The following is a 22,029-nucleotide window of genomic DNA, read 5'->3' as shown; positions in this document are numbered from 1 at the left end:
GAACGCTTCAATAATAATACTGCTCTTGTGAATTATCTTCTCATTATTATCTTAAAGCAGACGGTAATTGAGTTAACCCGATTCGATCTCTTCCGTGTGCCTTATACGAGATACTCGGTCGCTTCTTCTTTTCTCTCTTGTTTCTTCGTGGAAAGTTTTCCAATTTATGTTATATTTCAACACCTTACTTCTATTATTAGTTCTGCTTTGCTTTACCGAATGACGGAAAAGATAACAAATTCTGAAGAAAATCTAAATAATTATTAACTTGATAAAGACCTGACCGGACCTTATTGTTTTTATTTGGATTCCATTTTAAGCTTGTCTATCGTTTTCACGTTAATCATTGAGATCGCGCAGTGAGAGATTCAAGTTTTTCAACCGGAAAAGAGAATCATGGATTCTAGCGAAGTCTCTGTTCTTATTTGGTGCCTCTCACGAACAGGACACGCTTTTGCACTCAAATTTTGTGCACGTCGCGAACGCGAGCTGCAGCGACCGTCCGCTTTAAGGACGAACTCGTGTACGTGTCTTTGGAAAATGAAATTGCTTCCGATTTCGCTCTCGCTTCTCGTGATTTCGCGCCGCGGGAATGGATTAGCCGACTTGGGCCTGCCAGTGAGTTTCGCATGCAGCGAAATCGGCTTAAGTCACCGTAGTAACAGCCGACACTACCTGGAAATTGCTTTAGATTTTGCAAAATAAATGGCAGGTGAAAACGATGACCTAGGAACTATTTTCATTTACAATCTGTTATGCGGATATTCATCTATGAAATCTGCATTTATATGACATCGTGTTATTTACTTTATCAGTTATTCATTGGCCGGCGGGCTTTCTAAGCGACGAGAGTTTGTAATCCTATCGTTGAGTTATTTACGTAAAAACAGGTTTTTATTTTTAAAATAATTGCCTGATTTTCTTCAGTGCGCGTGTTTATAATCCAAACTTTTATTAATATTACATAAGCCAGAACATTTTAAAGCAGTAGAATAGTAATACACATAATATACAGATAATTTTTAAATTTTAAATTAAATTTTGAAAATATATACAAGTTTCTTATTGTTTACATCATTAAGACAAAAACGCTTTATATCGTCTATATTTATTTACACAATGTAAGTAATGTAATTTATATTAATAACTAAGATGACGTTTATAACGTTCATAATAATGTAAAAATATAAATTGTTAGGTTACTTTTTTATAAAATGTCCTTAACTTTTCTTTAGTCTTTTGGGTTTGTTGATTCTGATTCTTATTTTTTTTCGGGATTTTTATTGATCTGGAGCTGAAATTATTAATTGAATTAAAACATGGTTATTGTAACCGAATGAATAACGAAATGCTTCACTAGATCGAAGCAATCTCCGAGCAAAAAAAAAGAAAAAAATAGTGCGCGTATCGCAACAACGAACGGAATGCAGGGTGAAATAACTTTGTTATGTGCTATGCCTTGCGTAGTTATGTATTGAAATACGAGCAAAGAATCGCAGTTGATTCAGCCGCGTGACTCGTTACACGCGAGTCAACCGGGAAAAAAGGAAGAAAAAAAGAAGCGTTATCGCCGGCGCGGCGTTCCGCCCGCATGTGCTGTATATATGTATATACGTGCAATCGGCGAATCAACCGGGCCACGAGATTTCAAAAACGAACGTCAATCAGACGGGTCACCAAACTGTCGCCGGGCTAACATGATTTTACAGTGACGGGTGCCACCGGTTGTTGTAACGCTGGTGATCGATTTCTTCGTGCATCGACGACGTGCGCATTTAGGCGAGTAACCCCTATACACGCAGGCACGAAAAATACACTCCCTAGAAAGAAAGAGGAAGGGAGGGAGGGAAAGAGACAGAGAGAGAGAGAGAGAGAATAATCGATTCGCTTTGTGATACGCTTTTCCTTAGAACCTTTATGCAGAAATGGACTCGGCGATACGTACTGTATATCATCTGAACGTTATAGCTCCATGGCAAATCGCGAAGTGACTTCTCCGATTCGACATAACGTGTGATAAAGCATTGTGGGCATAAAGGTCGATTACGTGATTTCGATGGAGATACATTGACGTCATTCTGAATATAGATCGGTCATCCGTCCGCTTACAGACGTAATCGCATCTGCATATATAGGGTGTAACAGAATCATCAATTGTCTATTTTACACGTAATGTTTTATGAAACATTTACATTTTTTGATAAATTGTTGAAATTTATTGCCTTTAATATTTGTACGAGTGATGTTATATATGACAAAATCAAGTTTATGGGACATATTTTTATAGATCGCAAAGTGCGGTCATTCACAGCTTTATGGACGAAGAAAATATTTTCTTTTATATTTGAAATAAACTTTCTTTTTTTTTTAAACATATATAACTTATACAACATTTGTAATATTTTTCTTGTTATGCGTGGCTTAAGGTACGTGAGACTGTTACCGCATTATCAACATCGTAATGATAGTATTTATCGAAAGAAAAACTTTTCTTTATACACAACATTAAACATCATCTCTCGTGCAAGATTTGCAATATAAATCTAATTACACTATTAAAATTTGAATTTTGAAAGCAAAAGCCCAGTGAAAGGAAAATAAAAAGAAGAAAGTAATTTCTTTTATGCGGCGAAAGCGTAATCTTGATATCGCGTAAGCTCGTTCCACTGATTGCAAACTTGCTAGCTCAGGAAAAGTTGATGGTCAGAGAATTTTTAATCAATTTCCATTTGTAGTCATTTAAGCGTGTTATCTTGGGGGCGATTTGGCATATTTAAGAAAGGAACTATTTACGCATACACGGACACAGGCGTGTACACACTCTCTCATACATTTGCTGGCTCGACCTAAGCCGATGCATATGCACGGTCGTTGCTCGATGTTAGAAGCCAGGATGCTCAGTATTCATGGAATATCGTTGCTCGAACGTGGGGAGTTGGTAGGGTACAAATTAGTTTAGCCCCCTTCGTATTTGCTTTGCATCCCTGCCGTGGCAGCAGCAGTAGCAGCAGCAGCAGCGGTACCCGCAGCGGCGTATAAAAATATTCCCGCATGTATCGAAAGTTTCCGCGTCGTTTCATACGTCAGACACATCGAACACGAATATCCCGGCGCATTTTAACTCGACAACTGAACTATCCTTTTGCTTTCGCGTCGCGTAGCTGTCGCGTACATAGGAATTTTAGATGTTGCTTAAGAAATTTCGTCCTACCGTTGAAACAAAGGGTGCATCGCGAATGCGGTGACAATTCTGTCGATAACGCGTCTACGGTGATGTTTGAGTTTGACAGGATTTTGCATACATAATTTCGTTAATGCTTTCAATAGATCTTAAAACGTGGTACGTTTGTCGAGACAGAGAGAGAGAGAGAGAGAGAGAGAGAAGAAGAAAAGAAAGAGACAGAGAGAATGCAAATTCTATTTTCCGCGAACTGTTTGTGAATATAATTCATTCATTTTCATTTGGCATAAAGTGCTTTGCTGAAAATTCGACTCTGTCGGCAGTTAATAAATTACCGTAACATGTTGAATGCTTTGTGTGTGTGCGTATGGAACGCATACGAAGAAATTAAATGCAATGCCCGCGTATCATTTAATATGTATTCCAGTAATTATCATAGGGCAGAAGTAGGTTATTTGACTTGCATACGTGTGTCGGATACATTCATTACACAATTGTAAATATGCCTAGCGCATCGTTTGACATTCCGCATAAACAAGATTATTATGGAATATTTTCCGCAAGAACGATTAATGAAACGTCACGTGAATGCCAAAATTTACGAATTGACGCTGACAATACCTGCTCGATTAATATCCATTCAACGTGATTTTATAATTTTCGTTATAAATGTGATTGGCGTTGTAGAATATTGCTTTATTAGTCAATAATGTTATTGTTGACTTATGGAATTTAATTGATTATTAAAATATTATACAAAAGAAATATGAGGAACCTGTTAGTTAAATTAAACACAATTAAATTGATTGAGGAAGACAAATAATCTTTAATCACATCTCGATGTTTCAACGTTATAACAAATTGAATGATCAATTGAATTGACTTATGAAAATTAAATCAGTTCAATATTTAATTATTATTTATGTTTTCCCGTTCCTCATATTCCCTTTCGGAATCGCGCGTGCATTCTGTTTCTGTCTGATTTATCTTTATCTCTACGTGCAAGGCGCACAGAGATATCCACTTATGCTTATAGATTGCTCAATATTAGTTCGCTGCACGTACGACACGTCAGCGTCCGTTTCTGATATGAATCAACGTTTATTACGTCGATTTATATAACATGCGTCTCAATTAAAGCGTAATTTATTTTAATTGCGCTTGGCGATGAAATAATATTTGCCGCGCACGAAAATTTCACGCGTTAATTTAAACGCCGACCACGGGCTCACGAGAAAAAAAAAAAAAAAAAAAGAAAGGCAATTTCGAGGGGCATTTATCGTTGCGCTATCAGCTATTTCCATCATTGGTATTTATCACCGTTATATTTATAACGCCTGTTGATAGCCTCGGTCGGATAGCGGCGTTCTTGCGAAAATTTTAGGATACCGGTGAGCCGACTGATAAAACATTTATGCGTAACACGCCGTGTTTATATGTAAATAGATCGCCAGCGCGTTACCTCACGTGTAAATTTTTGAACGTGGACAGGAAGACGGAATTTACTAAAGAAATATGTGCGCGTGATATGACGTTTTATGCAAATGGCGATTTGCCGTAACACAATGTACGGTGGACACTTGTGACGTTTCGTCGCGTCAAATGTAGGAAGCTCCACCATAAAAAGGATATCCTCGAAAGAGCTTCCTTGCTTGCGACATGTCGGGTAAAACTGATAGTGAATTTATACGCAAAACGATGATACTTAAGCTTCAAGCCCGCAATTATGAAGGGACTTTGCAAAATAATTTCGTTCAGACATATTTGCAAATTTTATTATATTACATAGACTGGCATAGAGGATAGAAGAGTACCATTCTTCTGTATTACTTTTAATTGTGTTTCTGCTGAGTCTCTTTAAAAATTCGTCAAAAATCATCATTTGCCTTTGGATAGTGTATTAATGTTATTTCGGTTTTGAATCTATTTTTAAGTCCATGCAAACTTGGCATATCGCTTGAAGTATTTGCTTGGATAAAGTTCAAATTTTCTTTCACAATTATCTCCCTTCTTTCATTGCGATTTTACATTGAATGTATTAAGCAATCTTTATGTTTCCTTCAAAATGTAAGAAATTCGTTAGTCTTTAGCGCTAATTGAATTTCACTCTGGTCGCGGTTTGAATGCGTGGAAATTTTCAATAAATTCCATCAGTAATTTTCGGAGAAATTTATGCAAACAAAGTATTGATATAATAAAAGATAGTTTAATTAAAAAAAAAAAATATATATATATAGAGAGAGAGAGAGAGGAAATAGAGCAACTTTGTATCGAGTTTAGCTCGACGTTGGAGTTTTAAAAGTCAAGGGAATAGACTACATTTTCGGGGGTAACATCTTTTTAGAAAATGTCCCTCTCTATAAGAGGCAAAACGTTATCTCCTGTACAATTTCCTGAACATCATGACAGAAAGCCTATGAGTCCGTTTGGCCGGCAACTGCTGAGGATTCGAGGGGAAGCAATCATTATCCTACAAAATTGCGCAAGGGAATCCATTGAAACGAGACAAAACAGCTTCCATGATACTATCGTCGGAAAATAGGAGAAAGGGAGACACGAAGGAAAAGAGAGAGGAAGAGGGAGGAAAGGGTGATAGCCTAAACGGCGGAGGTATCTGAACATTTACGGACCATTTCCTTACCCGCCTCCTCATAATGACATTATTGCCTTCTTGGGGCTGAATAGTGGCTGGCGGTGGTGGGAAACCCTATCTTGAAGTCGCTAACCACGGTCATTATTGGTTTTCGCTTGGTGCACTAGGCATGTAAATTCACGGGAGTCAACATTCCGGTAAATGTCGCGATCTGTTTCACATCTTTTCGCACGGTAGTCGTGACAAATACGATGATCGGCTCGATGATGTTCTTTATTGCACAGGCAAATTTGTGTCTAGATGAATTCCTTTTTACTTGTGAAAGCGTTAGAAAAAATTTTTACATCTTCTACAAACAAAACACATAACACTTTAAGTAATAAAGAGCCTATTTTTTGAATCTGTTCTTAATTTCTTAATACTATAGTAGACATTATTAAACTATTAACTATTAATTTAAATAAATTATTATGTGTTAAAACATAAATAATTTCTGTAAAATATTTTTGCCTTTTTGTTTTTTTTATTTAAAATATAGGTATGTTTGTTTTATATTTTTAAAGTTGATTAATAGAATACTTTTGATCTGTTTTGAAACATTTTATTACTACATTACATTATATTACATTAAACTACATTTTATTATTAGAATAAAAAACGCTATGATTAAAAAAGAATTGCAATTTCCAGCGAATAGTATTTTTACGAGAAATTGAGAAAATCGATATTATAAGACTCCACTTCAAATATTTAATATTATATAACTTGCTCGAAAAGCGTACGCTTAAGTTCTATTCGTTACGTTAAAGTGCGACGATTAGAACGAGTAAGATTTATTCTCTTTCGCTACCTTTTTTTACACTTATATAAGTAGGTACAAAAGAACTTTCATTTACAATTTCCATTACTACGAGGCTTACCGATATTCATGATCTAAGTAATATTTTCATGTTCCAAAAGTACAAAGGAAGCGTGGAAGAAAAATCGAGTCATCCCGATCTGCTCTTTTAAACTGTCGCTACCCACTTTCAAAAGTTATTAAATCTCGCTAACACATATTGCTGTATTATACATATAATAAAGTTGAAGTGAGTAATATGGTCGTTTGTCCGTTCTTTATTAAAAGAAAGGTCAAATGGAAAAGTTTTTTCCAATATATGTTATATTATGTATGTGTGTGTTTCATTTTTATATAGCAAAATTTATTGGCTGAATATCGAAAATTCTGTTTCCTGTCCTTCGCCTTTCATTGATACTTAGAAAAAACTTTTCAAGAGATATTTTCATTTCGGTGATCAAAATAAAGTATTAATATAGGTCGAAAGTCATTCATAAAACGCATTCTGAATTTTTTACATCATGAATGCATACAGAGTTGCTTTCTGCAAAAAAGTTACAATCAACCAATCTTTGAATTTGAATGACAATACTTTAAGACAAGAATTCTCTCAGCACATTTATATTTGTCATTCAATGCATTTTTTATGATTTTTACGATCCAACCGTCAAGATCAGAAATCAAATTTGAGCCTTTGGAAATAGAGGACGTATGTTTCATGCTTGCCTATATATATATATATATATATATATATATATATATGACATAACTGGTAGTTCGCGACTCTTTTACGGTCACGGATTAAAAATAAAATTATGCATGTCCGGGTAGAGTTTTAACCGTGAAATATCGACGTGGCAGCGCTATCTCGGCCAGCCACACGTATCTCTCATGCACGGTGTATATGTACGCATCGTTTACCAAGGGACGAAGTGATATCGATAACCAGTAGCCAATGCGAGCGATTTATAAGTATCATCGGTTCTCAAAAACACACTCTTGCACAGTAAATATCGGCCGCGTAATACATTAATAGCGCGTATTATGCAGGAATCACAGTGCATTGTAATATTTACACGGCTGTGCCGTAATATTTTCCAGTTCACCGGTTGTGAATTTTCTGCTGCATGCAGATTCAGTGAAGTGGATTACCCCGGGCAGGAAAATGTACCAACTTTTACTTAGGCGTTAAACGGTCCTAATGCAAATCGCTAGGATACGGGAAATGTGTGTAAAAGCTCGACGGTGCTATGGGCGGTCGTATTTTCCCTCTTTACGCGCAGTTTTATCTGGATGATATGAAAAAAGTTAGTGCTTGTGCATTTTTTTGCTTTCAGATACTCTCAGCTCTATGCTGATACTCCTAACTCGGTGGAGTTTGTAATAATTTTCATCTATGCGTCTATTATACGTTATTTTTTGCGAACGGTTTGCGAGATAGATAATTGGAGCCATTCCCACGCTATGAAGACGTAAATTATCACTGCAACGTACACAAGTAAACCGTTACACGTATACAGTGAGCGATACTTTGAGACAAGAATATTTTTGAAGTGGAAAAAAAATATTTATTGCATATTTTTTGTTTATAACGACGCTTGCGGAAACGAGGATCATATTCATCGCGCGTGATCTCGCGACATATAAACGGCTTAAAATTGCTAATTTAACCGGAGATGAGAGACGAGGAGGGCAAGGTTTAAGGTTGTCTTAATAAAAATCGTATTAGCATGAGATTGTCATGAAGACGATTTTCAACCAAACCTTTCACGAGATATTTTCACACGAGAGAAGGTCTGTAAAAACAGATCACGAAAAGTCGAGAGCGAGATGACACTCAATTCCTCATCCGTGACGACGGGCGAGTTTTCGCGCGGCGAATTATAAGAAACATGAATTTTGCTTCAGTGCTTTCTTTTTTGTGACAGACATTAAACAGGATTGCCAGAAGTAAACTTGATTTTACCCAGCGAAAGAATCGCGTCACGCGAGACTATCCGTCCGCGGTATGAGGAGAGCAGGTCAGACAACGACGATTAGAGTGGGGCGGAAATCCGCAACTTTTCCCATTAAATTGTATCTCGCGTGGAACTGATTGTAGGCGAGGGAGCTAATGGTGTGACGTCACGACACTAGGTAATATGGAACTTCTGAGAACGAATTTAATCGTCTAATGTCATGTAAGAGGGTACTGAAACTGTACGTTTGTCTGGTGATAAGACGAAAGACAAACAAAATATCCGAGTCATAAAGTTCTATTGCGATTTCACTATATTAACGGCACTATATAAACTATAAATAATAAGAAAACTTTATCATTTTTATATGCAATATTGCACAGAGATTATTGATGTAACGATTGTCGTGATATTTACTTGGATATTTCGCTGAAACGCGGAATGTTCATCAAAGAGGCATAATCAACGCGTTATCTTACCAGAAATGTCACGAATCGCGGAACTGATCGTCATGAGGAGAATTCGCGCGTTAAAACATAATGGTAATTCTTCTGTTTGCGTCGCTATATTAACAGACCACCGATCGAAGCACCGAGGAGCATCAAACTCACAAAGACGTCGTGTTCTCGCGAGTAGCCGCGACATGCGGCATCGCTGTGCAGGGTTGTTATATCGACAAAGGTGTTGACCTAAAAACCGAGGGGACTCATAACGGGTAAATACCAACTTTGAGTTAAAGAAATCGTCGAGGCTCTGCCGTGTAATAAACGTGCCAGCACTCACGAATGCATCCGCGTACACTCGCGCGAGACTCGTAAAGCACAAACGTCTAGTTATTCTCTCCCTCTCTCCGAACCATTGTGCCTCCGTGCTTTTATAGCAAGAGACTCTTTCTCCCCTTTTCCTTTTTTTTTATACATCCAGCAGTAATTGTCATGTGCGGCAGAAAAGCCGCGCTCGGCCGCTTTTACGCGCATTGCCCTATCGTAATCTCGCTATTCCCCATCTTGAAGTACATAGATTCACGAGAAAAAAAATCTCGGCATATACCGCCATTGGCATCGAGAGAGAAAGAAAAAGAAAGAAAGCGATGCATGTGTGTACGTTATGGTACAAGGGTGCAAACGCTCTTGAATATGTTTTATTCAGCGCTGTAGAGAGGTACCCTTCTAAAGAAAGAAAAAAAACAAAAGAAAAAGAAAAGAAAAACAAAACAAAAACACAGCTTTTTTAAAATTAATCATTTGAAAGGGGACAGTTTAGTGTAGTTTACACTGATATTTTTCATTGAAACTTGATATATTTTATCAATAAATATGAAATCAAAATTCAAATTATTCAGACTTAGAGACATTAAGCATTAAGTAAGCATTAAATCACGCGTCCAGATCATTAGCGGTGACATCTGCGAAATGCCTATTGTTACCTTCTTGGTTTCGGTGAATAGTGTAATAGTTGTTGCTGTAGATCTTGTGTGCTTATTGGTTTTGCGTTAGTGCAATATTCAATTGGTACATCACATATCTACATTTGCGGTGTCGGACGGTGCGCTTTGCTGAAATATTCATAAATAAAGCGATGGCTTGTGGTAAATCGGTTCGGTGTGTATCTCGATATCCCTCGGAGTTTATCGTCGTTTCCACAATTGGCGAGGATTGTTACGGTCCATGGGGAAATGTATTAATTAATTAACTAGATACATGCTAATTGATTGGCAAATAGTGACGAGCTGTTTTAAAAATATACTCTGCCATATATACGACGAGAATTAGACATTTTCGCTTGTTATAATTTTGTATAATTTCGTATTAGCTTCAATTTAGTAATTGGATTGTAACATCAGATTTTCATAAGAAATGCAATTTTTATTTTACGAGACATTTTACAATGCTATAAAAGTATAAAAAGAAAGAGAAATAGTTAAAAATATTTTGTTTATGTTCATCTTCAAATAATTGTATATAAAAACCAATATATGTCTTTTTATTAACTTGTAACTACTATTTTGCTCAACATTTCGTGTAAAAAATTTAATTTTATATATGCTCGGATTACGCATAAAACAAATTCTTTATTACGTTTGAATCACACTGAGAAAAAGGATTTGCTGTATTAGCAAATATTTGTCATTATAGTGACAACAAACATTTTGATTTGCTGCGGGTAGCGAACTTTTTGCTATTGCAACAAAAGGTTGATACCCGCAGCAAATCAAAATGTTTGTTGTCACTAATTTCTCTCAGTGCAACCTTAGAATCAAACATAAAATCATTTTCGTACATTTGTCCACATTCACCGCGATTGAGGAAATTCAAAGTTGTATCCTGCGCTCTCTAAAGAGGAAATGAAAAGAGAAACAGGAAGGAGCCGTAAAGGGTGAAATAACACGAAGGGAAACCGCTAACTACGGTTTCGCGCGTATTGCCGCGACATAAACCAGCGGTGAAGTTTTATTTGTGCCGTCGAGCGCGCAACGCGCGATAACATTAAGCGGGGCCAATTTCGAGCGTGCTCGCGATACATAAGACGATATATATAAGGCCGTTTCAATCGCTGAACGCACAATACGAACACTCGGCTTAATTGGCGACGTGGAAGCAGTCGTAAACTGACGTTGACGCACTTTCAGCTCACATTTTGTACGCGAGTATGCCGGATATTCGATTTCCTTCGAGCGGAGCAGTAAAATCCGCGAAGGTTATCCGGGCGTCCAGTTACTTCCGTGAGCGGGAAAGCTCATTTCGAAAATCAAATAAACCGGTGACGAGAGCCGGTTTCGAAACAGCGAATGTGTTTCGCATGTCGAGGGACACGTAATAAGTGGCTAGTATAAACAACAGGTTCCGCCGAGTGACGTTGACCCCCCTTGTACAGAGGTTGGCCTTATGTAAAGATACAACGCCCGTCGTAGGGTATTAATCTCGCGTATAAAAAGCTACACGCGTCCTTCGCCGGACATGGTATACGTGGCCGCGCGCGAGAAAGGCATGGCACATGCGGCACGTGTAAAACGTGGAAACGACCGTCACGTGCCGGTGGGCGATGCTTTCTCGTTGTTGAGTATCTGTTATTTTCTCTTTCGCAACTTTATCGAACTTTCGGTCGAGGTAAGATAGACTCTGTCTCTGTACACGTCGACGAGACAATCCAGGAAGAAGACTCTTTTTCCTAGTAAGATCATTTCGAGATGTTTGCATAAGACCATACCCATTTTTCAAGCTCGAGTACAGCACAAGGTCCGACGGGATCTTAAATCCCAGCTTCAGCCCATCGTAGTGGGGATTAACGCGAATACGTGACTTGGGCACGATCGACTCTCGGCGAAGGTGGAGGTCTCGCGTTACTCGCATAGGTTACACGTACTACGGACCGCATATTTCCCGGTGGGCGATTGTTGTTGCGAGAGCTGTCGACCCGTTGCATTGGCAGGGGGTTATATACACTGTTACCCCAGCCGCGAACGCCACTTTCTCAATGTCAAGCAACAAATCTCGAGAACTGCTCGCTGGCTAGGTGAGTTGGATAGGAGCAGAGCAGGGAGCTGCGCGGGAGTGTTCGCTCGCAATGCTACTATAAACAGCTCGTAGCCGTGCGCATGAATGTACGTACACACACGCGCACACGGGTATGCAAATCCCATAGATCACCGTACGGTTTCTCGTTCGCTCAATACATGGAACTGTAGAGGCTAGCTACATCACCGTCGATAAACCGAATAGGTAGATCGAACAGTATTTCGAGAGGAGGTAGAGAGCGCGGAGGAAGAAGTGTAAAGCACCCTTATTTCGTGTTACAAGACCACATCGGCAGAAAATATACGTAGCTGTACGTAGCCAGCGAAGCTCATTATCGTTGTACGTCGCAATTCGTTCTGGAGATCCGTAAACGGGCCCGCGCGAGTCCAGCAAATAATGCGGTAAATAATCGCCGTCGCATACGTCGCGGCATCGTAAGGAAACGTTTCTTACGACGATTGTATGTCGGGGGTAAAGAAGCTGGCGGAGATGGGCTGGATTGCGGCCGTGAACACGCGATAAAGCGCGCGGATTGAAAAATTGGCCCGACGGGAGAGCACGTAAATTCGAAAGCGCGCAACAACTTTCCGGCAAGGCGCGTACGAGAAAATATATCCGCGTAGCGAGTTGATGTATCGTGAAATAGACGATGTAATGTCGCGAAAAACTACGGTTCGTCGCCAACTTATTGTATCGTCGAAGACGTATTGTATTTTTAATTTATTACTATATTATTGCAATAATAAATGTGCTAAGAATAGCGATTATAATGTTCTGTGGTGTATATCTGGCTTTCGCAATATTTTGGTATAATTGATTTAGCTAAAAATTATTCAAACGTACGCAAAAAACAAAGTAAAAAAAAGTGAAACATCTTTCTTCAATTTTATATTGTTCGTCATAGAGTAGATGTAGCTCCGATTATCATTGTAATTACATTTAAGCATAACTTTTTCATCGATAAAAATTCTACGCCCTCAATAACGAGCAACGTGCACACGTCTCGTGGCGCGTGGCGCGTGGCGCGTTAAGCTAAATAGTCACGTTCTTGACGTACGTAGCGCGAGATAAAAGCGATGCGAGAAAACGGTGGTAGAAGCTCCAGTGGTTTATTTTGCCGTTGCACACAACCGCGAAATACCGGACCACTATACCGCCGGTACATTACGTCGTATTCTGTAGGGCGATGCAACGGGGCGGACGGTTGGAAAGTCTATAAATGCGTCGCGGCCTCGCACGTATCGCGGCACTTGCTACTTAAGCCAAGGATTCGCTTTACATCCTGCAGGCAGGCAGCGTACGTACGCGATGTATAAAATATATATCCCTTAGCGGCAGAGCGAAAGAGATTTTCCTGCCTTGGAGATTAAGCTCTTCCCGTTCGACGACGATTGAACGCGACCATTTGTATGCCCAAGTTGTTAAAAGAATTATTACGCCGCTCTTATCTCTTAGAAAGACTTCTTCGTACGGTACGTTGAAGCACGTGAGATACAGTCACGTTGTTATATCAGAGAACGTTTAATTAAAATATTTTATTATTCTCGCTGGAACGTGTTCTCGGCTCGACAATTGCTCCTGCATATTTTTAATGAAACGCTTGACCTTTTTACAGATTGCTTTTCCACATCGCGGAGAAAACGGCGCTCGCGCATTTAATCGCTTTTAGTTTCTAAAGTTTACGATTAATGGGAGAAATAATATTATGCGGTTCGTCGGTGGGAAAAGCTTTAAAGTGCGCTTCGCGAAAGTATCGATATTCGTTCAGTACTTGAAATAATTTAATCACCATTCTCTAGAATAACATAAGTATTATTTAACTTACGATTTCTTCATCAAACTAAATAGATCGACAACTGTTATTCTTTTAGTCTCACGAGATGCTAGTGATATAACGTATTTTTCAGCGATACAATCCGTTGCAAAAATCGATCGTTAATCTTATTTGGCTGTCTTATCAGAAAAAGGTGTTTATAAATGTTTCTTCCTCCTTCAAGCTACGAGATTCTTTAAGTCTAGAATTCGCCGTGTTGTTAACCCAGCGTGTTTGTAATACTAACTTACTGATATATGTGTATCTATGTATATGCGTGCGCAAATCGATTGACTGTTTTATTTTGCGCGAATCGCTGGAGCTCCACCAAACTCTGCCGTATTATGCTTTGACCTGTATTACGTTTTTACGCGCCCGTGTGCGCGCACGCTCGTGTGACGGTTACTTGGTTCGTGAGCTGGCAAGAGACACGGGATGCAACGTGACACATACGGGACGATACGGCAACGACGTGTATGCGCGTGCGGGAGGGGCAGGGAAAGAGAAATAGCCTGCATGTGCATCCGGATGGATTGCCGGGATTTTAAATCTGATAGGACGCTGATAGGCCAGCGGCAAAACGGGACGAACTGAAATTTTTGTTGCGTCGTAAAAAGCGTACAGGATCCATAGTCGGTACGGTTGGAAAAAAAAATCGCGGAAAATCTTCGCAACGCATCGCCGTTTGCTCACTAAGAACGATATTTGGAAATTATAATGAATGATCTTTCCTATTTTCTGAATTATACGCGATTTGACGTAGACGATATCGTATGTGTATATACTGTATGTCGTTAAAGTGCTAGAGGGTGAAATATGGAGCGTGATTAAAAATAAATGCAAGTTGTATTCTCCAGCAAAATAAGCCGTGAAAAAATTTGTTGTGTCAGGTATACTGTGTCAGAATTAGTGGCGTGCTATGATAAAGTAATTTTTTATAAAAAAAAAAGATAAATATAAAACAATGTGAGGCAGTTTGAAAAACGCTGGACTTCATTATTCGAGGATCCATTAAAAATGGGAGGCGTGTAATTCAAGAAATAAAGTGGTGGTATCGCTGGCCGTCGAGCATATAACTTTATAACAAATTGCATGTGACCCATTTTACAAAATAATTATATCAGATATCTCACGCTACATTAGTTCCGATTACAAACGCTCGTTACATAATTTATCGTTTTATACTAGCATATTAAATATCATTGTTTTTAATTTAACAGCAATTATTGTAATAATTACTGATTGAAACGCTTGTAATAGGTGGACAAATGTAACCCATACGAGTGGTTTATTACGGATTGCTAATTGTAACTGAACATGATCCGAGTGTCTTGCAGCACTTTTTGCTATATGTTGCGCGTTGCTTGACTATATGATAATGAAAGTCCCGTGAAATCCGATAGAAATCGCTGAAATCTGATAATCTCGGAAAATTGATGGATGGCCATAATGACAGGGATTAGCGCGGATAGTTACTGTTTAATGACGATTTCGCGATGGTCGAATCTCGCATAACCACGCTAGCGGATGAACCTCGATTCCAGCCAGTTAATTAGGACGCAACGCAGCAGTTTCCCCGAGAGGATCTCGACGCCCGCATCCGTGAAAATCAAGCAGTAGGTTGATATCCGAACGAGCACTAATTTGTTGGAATGCTTCACATTCTCGAATAACAAGTTTAATGGTTATTAAAAATTTTTCACATAAAGAGGATATCGCGAAAACACTCTCTAGCTCTGTTTTTATAACCGCTAAAATAACCGCATTAAATAATTCCATAAAATAATCGATAATACTGTTTGTTATCTCTCATATTATTAGTCACTGTTAGATTAATAATTCGTACCTCGAAATCCACGTACGAAAAAAGTGAAATATGATTCTCGTGTTAGTGTCTTGTTAATTTTTAATCTCTATCAAAATATCGTGAATTATTCAACTCTTTTTATATGTTTTTATAACGTTGGTGTAAAAAATTGAAAAAGATTTCGCGTGGAAAAAAAATGCCTTATGGCCGCACGGTATTATGTTGGGACGAAAATCTACAAAATGCATTTGCAAACTGTGTGTATATGTGATAGAATACAGAGGAAAAAGCATAACCGTTCTGTGTACTGAAAGTTCGCACGAAATTCTATTGACAGGGATACCTGCGGAATTATGTGGAAGAAGACAATCACGAATGCAAATACGAGCATACTGAAATATAAAATTCTGGTGTTTGTTTACTTTCGTGAATGTAATTCGTTTTTCTGGCAGTAACAACTGTGTATCGCTTTATAGAGTTACACAGAACTGCTTGCGGATCGCACAATCGATTGCACGACGCGAAAGTTATTTTATACATTAAAAAAATACACGGACACATAATTCTCGAAAATTTCCTTTACTATACGGTATAATTCTTTTACTGTATTACGATTGCGATATATACATATATCCAATATATCGACCTTTTCTACACGTTCAGCAACATTTTTAATACTACATTAGCACTTAACCCAGTACAGGCTCAGCGCGGCGGATTGATTCACTTTACAAAAGCTGCACTTCCATTCGCTATCGAGTTGTTTGCTTTTATAAACCAATTCGATACGCTGAAAGTACGCTTATGTATAAGTATTATCTGTCTATTCTATCGAGCAAATAATTCTGCAAATATTGATCACTCGACGCAACACGCGGAGCAATGATGCCTATCATTTGCGTTTGAGAGAAAATGAAACCGCGCGCGTGTACTCGCGAGTATTCACGGGTACTCGCGGGTACTCGAGAGCGCAAGCACGCACAGTCAAAGGTATACGAGAGATATGCCGTTTTCATCGACGGCACAACGAGGTCGTGTCGTATTCATTAAACGTACCATAATTTTCTCGAGTATCATACATTACGCATACTACAGAAACAACTGCCATCCGCACGAACTTGTCTCTCTTTTTTTTTTAATCACGTTCACTCGCGAGCTTGGAAAAACAGATTTTGTTTTTTAAACTGAAATACACGGGCGCAGCATTATTGAGAGATTTATTTTCTTTATTTACACAGAAGCGTATTATTAAAAACGCAACATTCTCCAACGGTGACCGAATAAGCTTGGAATAAATTTATGTTCACGTTGCTTTTTCATCTCCAATTAAAATATAAATTTCCTTCCAAAAAAGAATAGTAAAACTATATTGAGGAGTTATTATATCTTTTTAATAATAATCGAGTTTAAACGATTCGCGGAATGTTATTCTCTAAAATGTTTTCATTATTAAAGAGTTTATTGGATTATTCCCGAAGTCACAGAACTGTTTCGTAGTATTCGGGGATCCTCACAATCTAATTTAACAAGATAGATATGGAGAAGTAGCCTCAAACACCGAGGATGTCACGAGATCAAGAAATCTCGAGATCCATGTTACGTTTCTGCTTTTTTTTTTGCGAAGGTGTTCGTATGACCTACTGACTTTATGTTTCATATTGCAACGAGAAAATATCGAAACCGAATGCTTACATTTTAGGAGTATTCCCATTTGACCTAATATAAATCTTATTTTTATTTGAAGGTTTCGGCGACATAAAACGTACATGGAACTATACCTTCAAAAAAGGAGAAAAATAATAAAAAAATATTTTTATCAGTGAATGTATTGCAACTGGGTTTACAATCTGATTTAATATGATTGTTAAAAAAAATTGTCGCAACCTTATCATGTATATACGTGCAAGAAATTAATCAAAGAAGCTCTATCAATGGATCCGGTTGTTTTCACGATTGGATCTAATTGTAAACGTAGCTAAACGCAAATATCTGTTTTACTTGCAAGTATATATTTGACAAATCAACGTTGATATTTTCTATCTCTATATAAAATTACTGTGGCGTAAAACTTCATTGTTTATGCAAGTGATTAGATCATACGTGTAAATGAATATGTGTGCTCGTGCAGAAAAATAAATCGTCATCGTGCGAAAGGGTCCACTCTGATGCGTTGTCCTTCCACACGTTACGTATGCAGATTGGGTTTGCAAAAAATCTAGCAGTATACTTCTTCTACTCTTAGTTTCGCATTTCTCCAACGGCGCATGATTCTTTACCGACTCCCTTAATACACTCGCGCCGGTTGATTAAGTTGCTCATCGTTTCTCTCTCTCTCTCTCTTTGCCGAGAGTTACTTACCTGGGCTGGGTGGAACGCCGTTATTTTTCACAACTTCGTTTACTTTGGTTACCGGAAATCTGCATTTCTCTGCGTGCTACATAAAACGTCGTCGTGCTTCGCATGGTTCATTATATGACCGTATAAACTCACGTGCTATAGTAACGAGTGTGTAAAACATTTTATTATTGTAGGCATGTTGTTGTAGCGATATTTTAGCAATGGGATTATGACTTGATATTGGTTAAAGTGGTTAAAGCAATTATATGTTACCATTACCGAAAAGGTAATGGGTAGGAATGGTAGAATAAATTTGAATGAAGTGTGCATTTATTTATGATAATATCTTTATATCTCTCCCCAAAATTACATTTAATTAAATCACATCCACATTAGATTCAATAAATATATATTAATTTAATTAAAATCACAGCATATTTACTCATCAATGTGCTAATTATTTTATAGCTTAAGCTATTGGGATTGTTATAAAATAAGTCTGAATATCTACTTTGGTAATATTTTGCTAGCGCTCTTTGCGATGATAATAATTATTATTTTCATATACATCATATTCTTATCTTATTTATACAAAATAAATTATACAAAATATTATTCAGGTTAAAATAATCTCTTTAATACAAAAAACTTTCAAAAGTTATCAAATTATTTTTAAGCGTTCTTCTTTCACGCTTATGACTTTTTATTTATTCAGAATAAGAACAGTACAAAGTTAACATCAGTATTTATTAATTTTTTTTTAGATTTATACGCGTGTACCAACGCGCGCAAGTGTTTCGCTATTTTATGTAATATTTTTTTATAAGTGCGAAATCTCACCGTTTTAAGGAAAGCTTGGTGAGAGAGGCGTAAGCAAGTGTCGACACATTAGGAAAGTGGCTACTGACGATTTAACGGATTACCCACGCTGGCGCTGGTACAAGAGACCAAATGCACCTCCAAGTAAGCCGATTGCACGGTCCACAACTGTAAGTGCAGTCTGACTTCTCGAGTTTCGTGTCGCTAGTGTTGCTACTCCGGAAAGATCAACGGCGTAACGTACGTAAAAGCGGAAATGTGCATCCTGAACAGTCACGGTCAATTGGTCATCGTGTGCATGGTCCATTAACTCGAAATAAATTTGCATCGAAAGTGGCAGCTTCGACGTTTTTCGTCAATAAATTGCACTCTTCACGGGGAGACGTCATACCGTATCGATATCGATACATTAATTAGTTAACACAATAAGGTGTATAAAATCAATAAAATAATAAGCGAAAAACGAAGCAATAATCTCAAATTACACGACATACGTCGAGACAATTAAATTCGTAAGCTTTAAAGTGCAGCTTTAAATTCGGAGATGGCTAAAGTAAATTTGCTAATGGCTACGAGCACGTATTGGCGATACCAAGAAATTATCTTGAAGAAATGTAATTCCGCGGTTGCTTTTGCGACCCATTCTTGGAACGCTCTGCACAGTATCTTCGATTTTCTTAATCGAAAACCGCCGCAATTCGGTTGCATTTGGATATCGTAGCGCATATCTGACCGGTTCATGGGCAATTAGACGGAAGCGCATTCCCAGCCATTAGCTCGAAATGAATTCGCATTTAGGAGGCCCGGAGGGCTGATGGGCAAACCGATCAGCAAATTCGATTTTCTCCGCGTAGCCCATCTGTGGATTATTAAACTTATCGATTGAAACGCGGTGCGATCGAGAAGGCAGGAAAGGGGCGAAGAGGGTCAGCGTGGCCACAGCCCAGGATATCACGGCAGGCTGTAACCGCCCTTCGTGTCAAACAACCGGCTCCTTCGGCCTCGATTTATTGTCCAGTTAGTTGATCGTTCCGATTCTGTTTCTGCCCCATTTTCCATCTTTTCCTCGTGCCTCATACGGGGTTATTTCGTGCAAATGGCGCAAGAGCTAATTGTTGTTTTTTCTCTTTCAAATACCGGCGACGACTTTAAAACGCTCTCTCTCCCGTGCTTCTCAGTCAGCAACTAGTACGGTGAATGCAATTGAATTGGAATTTGTCGTCCGGGTACACACCACGTCTCATTAGGCGACCGCATTATACCCTCGGGTATCGACGGTATCGTAGTACTCACCCCTCACTCGGCTACGACGAGCGCGGAGCGGTGTATGCAGTAAGCGGTGCCCAGCGATGTTGACGGTTTTGTAATTGCGCCGTTATCGATGCTCGATTTGCTCCGCTGGCGAATTCGCCACGGATGCGTGATTCTGGAATTTTTCCGCGTTGCTATTACACTCGAGTCTCTTGTACAGCGCAACGTCACGTCGCGTCGCACCCGTCGCACCCGTCGCACCCGTCGCACCCGTCGCACCGCCTCTCTCACGTGAAATTTTCTCCTCACGATGATTCCTCTGTGCAATAATCCGGATTATTACAAGTACAAACGTCATTATCGATCGTGACGGATTTTTAAGTGCACAAGGTATGCGTGTTACATTATAGGAAAACATTTTTTTAATGAAAGACATACGGATTCTCATAGCAGCCAATATTATGCAAATATTTTGAATATTATTCATTGGCATCTCATGATTGCGATCGAGATCGATTTTTCAATTTCACCATTCGATGCATAATAATAATCTACCAACAATGGCACCGTTATCACGATGCGAATTAACTTGATTATCTGATGTTTTGCGATAAACGTGCATATACGTTTAAACAGACCGATACCGTATGCACCAAATATAAACACTTGTAAATTACGCATACCAAAAACCACACTCGCTCCTGTGGGGCCAATCATATACGATAGAAGAAACAGATGGCTTGCGGTCGATGAATAATAAAATTGCGCAATCTCTGTTGCATGGCTGAATAATAGAACCAGCTTAGCCGACACAAAACGATCGCGTATATTCCATCCGTCGATTTCTATGATCTCGAATTCAATCACTGTGTTACTGTCAATTGATCGCGATCGACTTGATATAAATGAAAGAAGAATTCTGGGTATATACGTGCGTGGAGACGACATCACTGATCTAACTCACTGTCTTATTTTTTATTTGTTTGAAAAGGAAAATAAAGGCATTTCTATTCTTTTACAATAGTATATGTTTAAAAATTGCGAATTTCTATATATACTCATGATGTATCCGGTGTTGCGTTTTTCAGAAATCCCTGGCAGATGGAGAAGGCATTGTCCGCACGGGCCGATGATGTCGGGTGCTGGCTGCAACCTGGTTGGCGAGGGAGTCGCGGCCGAGAACGGAAACGTGGCGGCCGCCGGCAAATGCGTTTGCGGTCCGTCGGTACCCTGGTGCCCGGGTGAGCCGCGGCCGTACATGTACATGACGCGGCACGAGTGCCGGCTCAATTTGGAGGCGAAAATTGCTTACGGTAGGACGCATTCATTCCATATGCAAGCGTACTGTGATATACGGCGGTACCACGCGATGCGATCCGCGTGCTCTGCTGCGGCGGCACGATAATGCGCGTCAAAGTGCACTAATGGTGAAATTAATTTCACGCTCGATTCGTCAAATGGTGCGAGTTACAGCCGTCTATCGTTAGGGGAATTGGACGTAATAATCGGCCGTAACGCGGGACTATCAATTTTAATTATCCCTACGTGTTCGTCAGGACCAGTAGGAAAACTTGTCTAATCGATGAAAGTTTATACGCGCTCGCCTAATGCATGTAACACAATTTGTTCCGATTTGTTGCGTCTTTTTAGAGACGGCCTAGTTGATGATTGATGAATGATGATAGACGGAATAGTTGTATGAATCGGGGAAAAACAAATATTTGATATAGACACTACAGTCTATGTTTAGAATTGTCACAGGGATATATGTAAGAGAAATTATAGATCTTTTTTTTTTACAGAAAAATCATTAAAATGATTAATTGCATTTTATTTTTGAAGATATAATATTGTCGCATCCGTTTAATTATTTCAAGAGAAACGAAAACGATCTGTAGTTACGTTTGGCTATTTACT

General features: G+C 38.8%; 1 protein-coding gene across 7 annotated transcripts in view; it reads left to right on the top strand.

Annotated features, from left to right (window-relative positions):
- Positions 1-22,029, top strand: part of Cmpy (crimpy) — a 251,726-nt gene that overhangs the window by 12,945 nt on the left and 216,752 nt on the right. For all 7 annotated transcript variants that reach the window (XM_071726644.1, XM_071726643.1, XM_071726642.1 and 4 more), the window contains one exon: positions 21,201-21,425. In XM_071726644.1, the coding sequence (XP_071582745.1) occupies positions 21,201-21,425 (225 nt within the window). The remainder of the gene's footprint in view (positions 1-21,200; positions 21,426-22,029) is intronic.

The sequence above is a fragment of the Temnothorax nylanderi genome, unplaced genomic scaffold, assembly GCF_030848795.1.
Source record: "Temnothorax nylanderi isolate EJ_2023f unplaced genomic scaffold, tnyl_v1.0 TNYL_tig0010_pilon, whole genome shotgun sequence".
Lineage (NCBI taxonomy): Eukaryota > Metazoa > Arthropoda > Insecta > Hymenoptera > Formicidae > Temnothorax > Temnothorax nylanderi.
This window is presented reverse-complemented; position numbering and strand designations above follow the sequence as displayed.